Source organism: Calliphora vicina, chromosome 2 (assembly GCF_958450345.1).
Source record: "Calliphora vicina chromosome 2, idCalVici1.1, whole genome shotgun sequence".
Lineage (NCBI taxonomy): Eukaryota > Metazoa > Arthropoda > Insecta > Diptera > Calliphoridae > Calliphora > Calliphora vicina.
In genome coordinates this window covers 43,988,198-44,000,646 of record NC_088781.1, presented here as the reverse complement: position 1 = coordinate 44,000,646, position 12,449 = coordinate 43,988,198, and the positions used below count along the sequence as shown (strand labels likewise).

The following is a 12,449-nucleotide window of genomic DNA, read 5'->3' as shown; positions in this document are numbered from 1 at the left end:
TAATAACTTGAACAATAAACGTTTAATCAAGAAAAGGAGCTCGATCTGTGATCACTCATATTTCTGACCAAAAATCGATTTTTTATATAAAAACTCAAAATATCGAAAATCATTAATAATTTGGCAAATAAGCGTTTAATCAAGAAAAGCAGCTCGATCTGTGATCACTCATATTTCTGACCAAATATCGATTTTTTGTATAAAAACTCAAAATATCTAAATTCGCTAATAACTTGGCCAATAAGCGTTTAATCAACAAAAGGAGCTCGATCTGTGATCACTCATATTTCTGACCAAAAATCGATTTTTTATAAAAAAACTCAAAATATTTAAATTCGCTAATAACTTGGACAATAATCGTTTAATCAAGAAAAGCAGCTCGATCTGTGATCACTCATATTTCTGACCAAAAACTCAAAATATCTAAATTCGGTAATAACTTGGCCAATAAGCGTTTAATCAAGAAAAGCAGCTCGATCTGTGATCACTCATATTTCTGACCAAAAACTCAAAATATCTAAATTCGCTAATAACTTGGCCAATAAGCATTTAATCAAGAAAAGCTGCTCGATCTGTGATCACTCATATTTCTTAGTAAAAATCGAATTTTTATATAAAAATTCAAAATATCTAAATTCGCTAATAACTTGGCCAATAAGCGTTTAATCAAGAAAAGCAGCTCGATCTGTGATCACTCATATTTCTGACCAAAAATCGATTTTTTATATAAAAACTCAAAATATCTAAATTCGCTAATAACTTGGACAATAATCGTTTAATCAAGAAAAGCAGCTCGATCTGTGATCACTCATATTTCTGACCAAAAACTCAAAATATCTAAATTCGCTAATAACATGGACAATAATCGTTTAATCAAGAAAAGCAGCTCGATCTGTGATCACTCATATTTCTGACCAAAAATCATTTTTTAAAAAAAAACTCAAAATATCTAAATTCGCTAATAACTTGGCCAATAAGCGTTTAATCAAGAAAAGCTGCTCGGTATGTAATCACTCATATTTCTGACCAAAAATCGATTTTTTATGTAAACACTCAAAATATCTAAATTCACTAATAACTTGGCCAATATCCGTTTTATCAAGAAAACGAGCTCGATCTGTGATCACTCATATTTCTGACCAAAAATCGATTTTTTTATAAAAACTCAAAATATCTAAATTCGCTAATAACTTTGCCAATAAGCGTTTAATCAAGAAAAGCAGCTCGATCTGTGATCACTCATACTTCTGACCAAAAATCATTTTTTAAAAAAAAACTCAAAATATCTAAATTCGCTAATAACTTGGCCAATAAGCGTTGAATAGAGAAAAGGAGCTCGACCAAAAATTAGCCTCATCGCTGAACACAATTTTGCGTGAATCGATGACTGATTTTCAAAGTAAATTTGTATAATTTGGTAGCGTTGTTAAAGCGTCAATCTATTCATGATGATATGCCAGAGTATACTGATCATAAATGACAAAAAGTGAGCGCAGTATGGCAGTTCTTTTGACAGTTAACCCTTTCACAAGTTCTATTGAGCTTAGAAAACACCCTTTACATAGCTCCCATATAAGGCCCACTTCCGAAAATTACTTTAGCGAGAAGAAAATGCAACACAATATCGGCCGCACAAGCCCAACTTTTAAAAACACTTTAACGAGCATACATCTCATAAAAATTTTGATATCTAAATAGAATTAAACACAAAGAAGTTTCATAAAGAACTAAATTGCGTGACCTATCTCATGGCGATCGTTTCATAATTGAAAATAGAAAATCACTCACGAAAATAAATTATTAAAATTTTAAAAGAAAAATAATTTTGCTTAATTACTGAGTGTAGGGTATTATATTATATTCAACCAATGATTTATCCTCATGTTTAATAGTGTTCACGGTATCTAAAGGCAATATTTTTTATATTGACTGAGGCCGTCTTTCTAAAGGATGTCCCAAAATGTATGCAGAATTTGAATTTACTGCCATCTGTGCAGTATAGAGTTGACAAATAATGAAAGTTTGGCGGCCACAGTTCAAGCTAAATCGTCCTAAAGGATGAAGAACGCTTTCATCATGATGGCTTTGTTAAACGTCTAAATTGATGCATTTAGTGTTCAGAGAACATACATCTGGATGACCAGTAGTTTCACCAATGCCACCATACAAGGAGCCCATCAAGAAAAATTGGCTGAAAGGAAAAAAGTACATATAGCTTTCTGCAATGCGTAGTATAATAAATATTGACTATACGAAGAAATATAATATGTATGTATATTGGAAGAAGCAATCAGTAAAAATAGGCTGACTTTCTTGAATCACAGTTCTCCGGGAGAATACTGGTCTATACTTATTTTTTAAACTTCAGACCGGTATTTCATTTAAAAAAATCTCGACCTATTTTATGTTGTGTCTTGAATCACCTTGTTTTATCTTGATCAATCTTGTTTAAAATAAATCTCTTCGAAATGTCTTACCTTAACTAAATAAAAAAAATTATAATTTATTGTCATTCTCTTTCTCTTACACTATTTATAAAAATGGATTGCTTTGTTTACGATTAATTTCTTTTGGCACTACATATCTGCCAATAGGATCTCTATAAATAGGACTCTCCATCAAATAACTGTTACGTTGATCCTCCTCAAAGCGGGCATATTCCCGAGCATCCTTAGCTCGGACACAAGCCCAAATGATAAGAATCAAGAGTAGTCCCAAAATAAAAGTGGCCAGGGAAACAAAACCCATAACAGCCACATAATTAACAGGTTCACAACTATTCAACTGTATGAGTAAATAGTTTTCGGATTGGCCCATGGTCTGGTAGGTGAAATAGTGATCACACTTAATGCCAAATTTATTTTCTACACGGGCCAAGCAACGAATGTCGGCATCTGAAATAAAGTTAAAGTTAAGCACTTATTTAGTTATATTTATAAGAATGTGTTAAGGAATCCCACCTATTTCCTCTGTTACAAAAGATGTGGTAAATCGTTCATTTTGTTGGGCACTTGAACATATTTCCGTTGTCTTCTCACATTTACCCATATCGGTTTTCTCTTCGATCAGGCATGTCACACAAGGCTCATAAAAGGAGCAAAGCTTATTTTCAGTTTCTGAGCCGATTTCACAAAATTTACCCACAAACGGTTCATCACACAAACACTCGCCGCACTCACAGTAACCTCGGCCCGAACAAATCTCTCCTGTCGGCCCGATACAGCCATCTGTACTCTCTTTACAGTTACAGCGATTGCCCGACCAACCATACTTGCAGATACATTGACCACACATACAATCGGCTCTCTCGGGATCACAATCGATATCGCATTCAGGACACTCACAGAATTTGCCATTAAAACCGGGGAAACAAAAACATGTGCCACACTCACATTCACCACGATTCGAGCAAATGGGTCCCAAATCCTCTGATTTTCCTAAATCGAATGGTTGTCGGCAAAGATTTTCAATGGCTTCGTTTGTGGTGGCATTGGTGCCTTCGGTGGGGCAAGTACAAAAGGTGCCAGTCCTTATAAAATAAATTTAAATTTAAGAAAATAATTTCAAAATGTAGTTAAGAAATTTTACCATCCAGCATCACATTGACACATGCCGCAGTGCAGAAATCCATTTTCATTGCACTGGAATCTAGCATATTCATCCTCGGGCTCTGCTTCTTCAACACAAGGACAAGGCTTTTGTATTTCCACCTCAATTTCCATTAATTCATTTAAGGCTGATTCTTCCACACGTATTTTATGGGTCTGGCATAAAAACATTAAATTAAACAAGCATAATTTATGTTTTATTTGTTCCTTTCTTAAAGACTTACATAAACTCCATTGTCGGGAAAATCGGTAAGAGTAACATTTATATAAAAGTCTACAGTCTTGCCCAATGCCACATCATTGCAATAGTTGCGCTTTCTTAAAGTTGGGAACTGGCCCCCACAATCGGTTTCATATTCCATTTTTATAAAATTGGGACTATTGTCGGTAAACTGGGTGCGTTTAATGAAACTCTCGTAACTAGAGAAGAAAGTAAAACAATTATACAATACAATTATTTTGTATGTTTACGACTATTTTTAACACTTGCCTTTTCTTAATCAATTCCAAAATATTAGATGAATCTGCTCTCAATATCTCCACATTGCTGATCTCCTTCATTAGATTACTTATATCTCTGTAAGTGGTAACCACTTCTTCTGTTACCGCAAATATTACACTTATCTTCCTTTTCAACAATTCCCTATAGATTTCCTCCAACGATGGATAATCATATTCCAAGGAACCCAAATATTCTCCTCCTGGACTCAAGTGGCATTGTTTATCATTACGCTTCGTTATGCCTGCCAATAGACCATCACCAGCAAAGTGCATGAAGCCATCAGTCACTAAAATTACTACCTTACGGGCCTCCTCTTTCCAACCAATCTCTCGCGGACACACCAACACTTGCATGAGCGCATCAAATCCACCTTCTAAATTATCCAAATTTCCGGTAACTTTACTGCTATTTACAGATGTAACAAACAGTTTTTCATCTTCGGTCAGCGATAAATGATGTTTATAGCCATAGGTGGGTTCACAGACTTGTCTTTCGGTGGCACAGGGATTATCTTTTAGATGTGGCATTATCATGGGCATTTCCGGTTTATCGGCAAAACTACCAAAACCCAAACGATAGTTGGAAGTTAATTTACTGAGTGTTGTGGCTAATTCAGAGCCCAGTTTGACCAGAGTCTCACGATCATCTCTCATGGTCCATGTGAGATCCATGAGTACGTAGAGATCTAGAGGGTTGTTGCGTGCCGGACGATATGAAAGTTTAATGCGTTCGGGATGGGCTAAAAGGGGGATGGAAGATTATAGTTTTTAATGTTTTATTAATTGAAAAAATATGACCTACAACTGAAGCTAAATTAGGTCCATACTAAGATTTTAAACAGAGACCAAATCTACTAATAAAGAACTATAATCGAAACTAGATTTTGACTAAATAATGTCATATGTTTGAACCAAAAATGTTGGATACTAAAACTAAATTGTGACTAAATTGCACAACATCATAAAGCTAAATTTGGACTAAATGATGAACTTTAAATGAAGCTGCATTACGACTACCAGACGAACTTCAACTGAAGTTAAATTTTGACTACATTAAAATCTTGAACCAAAACTAAATATAGATCTTCAACAGAAGCTATATTTATGCCACATGAAGACCTTCAGGTGATACGAAATTTTGACTATATGAAGAGCTAAGACTAAATCAAAATTAGGACATAATAATCTACGATTGAAGCTATAGAACTAGGATTAAAGGAATGTGATTAAATAAATATGATACGATTGACGCTAATTTGTGACGTTATAAAGACCTTCGATTGAAGGTATTGAACTAGAATAGAAGCCAAATTATGACTAAATAAGACTTATGACTGAAGCTTAATTTGACTATATAAATAGTACTATTGAAGCTAAACTGTGGCCTTGGAATGAAACTAATTTTGTACTATATAAAGATTCATGATTGATGCTGAAGTGCTAGGATTGATGATAAATTGTAACTAAATAAAGACCTACGATTGAAACTAAATTGTGATCACATGAAGATCTACGATTGAAGTTAAATTGTGACTACATAGAGTCCTACAATTTTAGCTAAATTCTGACTACCTACCATTGAATCAAAATTGCGACTACATGATTGAAGTTAAATCATGACCAACTAAAGACCTACGATTAATACTAATTTGTGACTACATAAAGTCGTATGATTGAAACTGAATTGTGACTACGTAAAGAGTTACGTTTTAAGTCCTAAAATTTTGTACGAGGTAGGTCTAATTGGTTAGGCTAGCATCCCTACTGTCATTTCGGACTATAGGGTAACGACTTTAGACTTCGGTTGGATCTGAATAGCTATTTGAAGGGGGTGCACAATGGAAACTGACACGGGAGCCGGAATTTATGTAGTAGATGAGGACATCAAAGTGTCATACAGACTCTCAAACGAATGCAGCGTCTTTCAGGAAGAGATCTTAGCAACCTGAGGGGTCTTTAGTGACAATGTGTGTAGATAGTCAGGCAGCATTGATGCCTTTAAAGTTCTTTGACTATATTAGTAGAAACTAGCAGGTTAAACCTCCTATATCCCACTATTATAGGTTTATCTTCGAAAGATTTCGGGAAACTACGAACCAATCCTGATGTAGTACGATGGATTGCAGGTTGACCAGGGGTATTTGGCCTAAGTTGGATGCAAAAGCAACCAGAATACTAATTGGGTTGAATACGAAATGTCTCAGGTCTTTAATAGCAGTGATTATCGTGAACTGTTCAATTGGAGCCTTCATTGGTAAATAGGATATAGGCGCACAGGACTTCTGTAGGTTGAGCGAGGATATTGCGGAACTAGAAATAAAGGAACACATTCCGTGTAACTGTCCTAGACTACAGATGAACTAGGGGATATAGCTAGATATGATTTAGGAAATCTATTCGGTTTTATCATGGGATTAGGCTGGCTATCTTTAGGTATCGGGACTCTGTGAATCCCAGTTTATATTTTTGTCCTGTACTTTTTTCTTTGGACTGGGGTTTTCACCTTATTTATCATTATGTCACTTGACTTCTTTCTTTTTCTCTCCAATTTCATTACTTATCTTCACATCAGGTTCACACCGGGTTATATTTCAAATGTTTCATTTCTATATCACAATGAATCATATGGGTTTCCGAGTGGAAGTGTACTTCAATAATACACACTCCTTCAAATATATCTATCTAAATAAGTTCAATATCTATTTAAGGCACTTTCGAACTTTGACCATTGATATCGGCCATATCGTTGAAGATACATCTGTCGAATTGGCTATGATTTATTTAGTTTGTTTTGCCAAATCCCCGTGGAAGGATATAGCGTTTAGCAACACGTGCAATTGATAAAATTATTTTATATAAAATGGGTGTTCTGCGCGTTCGGGCGCGCTTCGTCCTTTTTACAGTATGACCCATTTCTGGTTGAATGAGTACTTCTATAAACAAAATTGTCGAATTTTGGAACATACCAATCCAACAAGATCCAATAGCATCCAATGCATCCCGGAAAAATCACTGATTGGTGTGGATTATGGGCTGGCGGCGTAATCGGTCCATATTTCTTTGAGAACGACGTTCAAAAAGATAGGGCTACTTGCCAGACAGCTCATGCTATATTGAACATTCTGCACGAGCGATTTCAGGGCATGGTCATCTCATGTGGATATGAACTGGCCACCGAGTTGAACTGGTGCGATTTGACCCCGATATACTTTTTCTTGTCGCTGGTATACGCAAATAAGCCACAAACTAAAGTGGACTTTAAAGCCTACATAACTCATGCCACTGGTTAAATTCAGCCTTATTTAAGCTCCAGAGTCATGGAAAATTTGATATTTCGGATGAGCGCGTTAAACGGCGTTTCAAATTAATAAAAAAACAAGTAAGAGAGATATATTCGAATATTATATACCCTTCACCAAAATATACTTCAAAATACAAATTTTAAATATTTTTAGGTAACCATAATTTATTTTTTTTTTCCAAAGTTGTTTTTTCATTTTTTGGAATTGTTATTTTAAATTTTTTTATTTAATTTTTTAAATTTAAAATTTTTTTTTTTAAATTTTAAAATTTTTTTAAGTATTAAAAAAAAATTTTTGGTTTTTCAATTTCTTTTTTTTTTGATGAAAAAAAAAATTCGGGTTAAAAATATTTTTTTCTTATATACGTCGTTACTCCAGATATATGTAAAAAATAGGTCTAAAATCGAGGTTGTCCTGATTTTCTCCTCATATCTCAGCCATTTGTGGACCGATTTTGCTGAATTTAAATAGTGAACTTCTCGAAAGCATGTCTGACAGATTTATTGAAGATTTGGATCCCAAAGATATCTGGGGTCTTCAGAAAATTGATTTCAACGGACAGATGGACATGGCTTAATCGACTCCGCTATCTATAAGGATCCAGAATATATATACTTTATAGGGTCGGAAAATTATATTGTGGACATTACAAACGGAATGATAAACTTATACATACATACAGGGTATAAAAATCGACTTTGTTTCATTTATATTTAAAGATAGGAAGAGAGCGCTTAATGAAAGACATTTTAGAAACACGACCGATTTAAACAACTATTACGAAATTTATTCGGGAAGCAACAACAATCATTATTGAATTCGATAACCAGACAAAAATCGTGTTAAATTGCTTCACTATTTGCTCTCCGGATAGTTAACTATGAGCCATTTTAGCTTGCCCTGTATATAAATTGAATGGATAGGAATGAAAGATCCTGCTTAAGCTGATGATATTTGCCTGCTCGCACATTACTTTACCGAAATATCAGCAAATTTGGATCAGATACATTAGCTGGCATCGGGTGTTGGCCGTCGTATTAACTTCGACAAAACTAAGGTTACAAATAGTATGGAAGTCACCACAAATACATATAAAAACTAAGCTTCGCCTTTTCTCCTCAAATGTTCGCTCCACCCTATATGGATGTGAGTCCTGAAACTCTTGCAGTAGAGTTTCTGGACTCACCTCCATATAGACATACAATCCCCGCAAGTATTTATTAACCGCTTTTACGAAAAATATTACGAATATTTTGGCCGAACGTAGTTTCTAACGGAGAACTCTGGCAAAGAGCAGGCGAAACACCAATCCGCATAGAAATTGAAAATGGAGCTGGGTTGGCCATATTTTGAGAATACCTCATCAAAGATGGAACCCTCAAGGTAGCAGAAGAAGAGGTAGACCCGCTTACAATTTTAGAAGGCAACTGGAATCCGAAATTAGAGAAACAGGTAAAACTTTGGTTGAGATAATACTAATGGGCCAGATATCGATGGAAGAATTTCGTTACGGCCCTTTGTTCCAACTTGTAACCATAGGAATCAATATATATTCTGTACTCTTTTGGTAATATTCCAAGTTTAGTATTTATCGGACCAGTATACAGTGTGAGGTTTTGACATTCTAGCTTATCAAAATTCACAACTCGGTAATAAATAAAGGTAGTCACGGATTTTGGTACAAATAATATATGAGTAACTTCACAACTTCTGTAGAAAAATGGGCGGAATTGGACAACTGCCACGCCACTTCCCATATAAGATAAAATTATAAAAGTATAGTCGTGCAAGACCAACCTATGATACCCTAGACCGAGTGATTATAAACACTTTTCTTCTGATATGAAACTTATTTTTATTGAATGTTATTTTCTTATTTTCGAGAATGGTGCTTATATGGGAGCTATAACTAATTGTGGATCGATCGTCTAAACTACTGCAGTAGTTTAGAAATTTAATTTACAATTGGTTGCACTTTAAAATGAAGCGTAAAAATATCCATTACTCCCCATCCAAATGTTAGCTTTATATTTGTCTATAACTGTGACATCTGTCTATTATTTTTAATTATTTACACTAAATGTTTGCATCATGTAGTAGTTGAAGTGTGTAGTACTATGTATTTCCCCTAATTTGATAAGATCTCATCACCCGTAACGAGAGTAAAAGTGTTAACAATTAATGTCTTGAAAAATTTCAAAAGTAAACAATCAAACATCAAAATATTTATGAACGAATGATGACATACAAACCCCAAAAGGCATATGAATGTTAAACAGTAGTTAGTTGAACAACTACAAGAATATTTTACAAAATATTTGAGATAAGAACTGAAACCTATCGTATCATAGAAAAAAACGACTGAAGAAACTAAACAAAAGTAAATATGAGGGCATAGGGCGAATGGTTTTAGCTCTTACCAATTATGATCTATTGTAATTGGTGACGATTTCTATGAAAGGGATTAAATCTCATCCTAATAATATCAATTATAATTAATTGAATCATTTATTTCTAAAACCAGTCAAGTAACAAAAAATCAAAAATTGCGTTATTAGGTGATTACTGTTTTGTAAAGGTAAATTCATAGTTTAATGCAAACAAAAATTAAATACTGCCCCTATTATGTGAAGCAAAGCCGAGAAATCCGTGTTTAGTGCAGAAAAAAGTCAAGTCACAGCTTGACTTTTCTATTTTTTTTTCCATGAATGTCAAATGGTTCTCTTTACTTACAACTTTAGAAATTCTGTGTAGGGTACCAAAATAAAAACAAAGCAAAACTAAACAAATACAACAAAATAACAAACTATAACCAATAGATAACATTGGACCTTAGATATCTTATCTTTACCAATACGACGATTAAACTTATAGTAAATGTGAAATAGTTTTGTTATAATTAATTATTTAATAGTGGCCAAAATACTTACATTTAACTAATTTCAAATACACTCTCTGAGGCTGTACCTGCACTGCACGATTATTGGTCGAATCATAATCCTTAAGAGCAGCATTGGTTAGTGTCTGGAATTCCGGTTCATTTTCGTAAATGTGATCGGTATGACAGCCATGCTCCACTAATTGTGAATAATTAAGGCAACGATAACGAAATTCATAAAGCTAAGTGGATATAGATTTCTTTAAATTTTTAAAGATTTTTTAAAAAAAGTTTAATTTTTATTCACCTTATCCGTGCACCAAGCACATGATATATCTGCACTTAAACAACCCTTGCAAGTATCTTCATTAATACAGGGATTTTCTTTAATTATATAAAAGAACACACATTTTATTTATTAGCAACATTCATTATCAATAAATTTTTCGATTTTTTTTATAAAAATTTCATCACACACCTGCTTTTAAAACAAATATTTGAGCAAATATTGCTATTATTACAAAAAGTAGGTTGTAAATATTCCTCATTATTAAAATTTGTTTATTGTTTTATTTAAATATTGTATATTTTAATTATATCTTTATTTTAAACCTTTAATTTCATTATTTAACCATTATTTCTATATAATAATAACACTGTTTCGCTAACATACTTCCAACTCGTACTAAATTCTTGAATTTTTTGTTATTTTTTATTTTTTGCGTGAGTAAAAATTCTCTAACGTTTTTCTTATCAATGAAATATGAAAAAGTTGATAAACAAAATTATAACAATTTGCTTCACTTAACTTAGATTTTTTTTTATTTTTATATAGTGGGGTTTGGGGGGTTGGGGCTTAGCCAGGTGATGGCAATTGTTGACACAATTTTCAACGTCACTAAAATATTCATGAGTATTTTGTTTATTAGTCATTTGGATATATATTACGGGAATTGCATCAATAATTTCACTCAAATATTATCATTTGATGGTAGGAAATATTGTAAAATAAACATGGAAATAAGTTACACGATGCTACAGTGATTTTTTTTATTATTTAAAAACATTTAATATTCCAACTGGAAAAAATTATAGGACTTCAGTTTGTAGGCCTTCTAAAAGTCATACTTACTCATTCTAAAAAATCCGATACTCATTGCACATTGCCTGCTCTTAGAAGGTATTTCAAGAAGCCCTATGAATCCCCTTCTAATAACAAGTGATTAAATGAAAATAGTTCAAATCAAAAAAATAAAATACTCTGCATCTATTTGGGCACTGCTACACGTTCAATATATTGTTACGTTTTAACCTTTTCAAAACGCTGGTTTATTTCCTTTAAATAAACTGTAGTTTGAAAATTGTAACAACTCTTTATTTATTTAAAATGTACAACAACAGAATTAAATAGTCACTCAGTGTTTTTTAATACACGTTTATAAATTCGCAGAAATAAAGACACACTTTATAATGTACACGAATTCAATTGAAAAACACAGCACACTTTAAGGCACTCAGTTGATGTTTATTTGAATAGCGTCTCTGACACAAAGTACACAGAGGCGTCAAATTTGACAGTTCAAAAACACTAAAATTAGCTATTTTTGAAATTGTTTCGATAGAAAGAGAAAACAAATTTGCGGTTTAATACAGACAGTGCGTTAAAACAAACAACTATATAAATAAGCACAAAACCAAACCAGTTGAAATTGTTTCGAGCGAAAAAGACAAATATATTTTTTTTGCCGTGTCGCCTCTGTATACTTTGTGGTCTCTGATAAACTCACTCACGACTGCAACCTCTGCCACTATTTATAACACTGCCATCTGCACTCTAGATTGTTCTTTAACTGTCAAAATTCGAATATTCTAGATCTTACTAATACATACGCCATCTGTGGTGTACTTTCTACAATGTTCTTTAACTGAATATTCGAATACTGCGTTGACAACTTATGATCAAATCAACTGAAAGCTTTTATTTAATAATGCCCACAGATATGTTACAGTTTGCTATTACAGCACTGTTATTTTAAATCATCCCTTAAAATCGTTGTATTTGAATTCAAGTACAATTTCGTAACAATATATTGACCGCGATCCAGTATCGCGATATTTATTGAACGTGTAGCATGCAGTATTGACGGATCGCGATCCAAA

General features: G+C 33.4%; 1 protein-coding gene across 1 annotated transcript; it reads right to left on the bottom strand.

Annotated features, from left to right (window-relative positions):
• Positions 1-2,473: 2,473 nt before the first annotated feature.
• Positions 2,474-10,963, bottom strand: Itgbn (Integrin betanu subunit). The gene is made up of 8 exons (XM_065501311.1): positions 10,768-10,963; positions 10,597-10,673; positions 10,342-10,531; positions 4,099-4,849; positions 3,833-4,028; positions 3,589-3,764; positions 2,961-3,529; positions 2,474-2,894 (listed from the first exon to the last, which is right to left on the bottom strand). Exons 1-8 carry the CDS (start codon positions 10,835-10,837, stop codon positions 2,533-2,535), a joined length of 2,391 nt encoding a protein of 796 aa, XP_065357383.1. The 5' UTR covers positions 10,838-10,963; the 3' UTR covers positions 2,474-2,532.
• Positions 10,964-12,449: the final 1,486 nt, after the last annotated feature.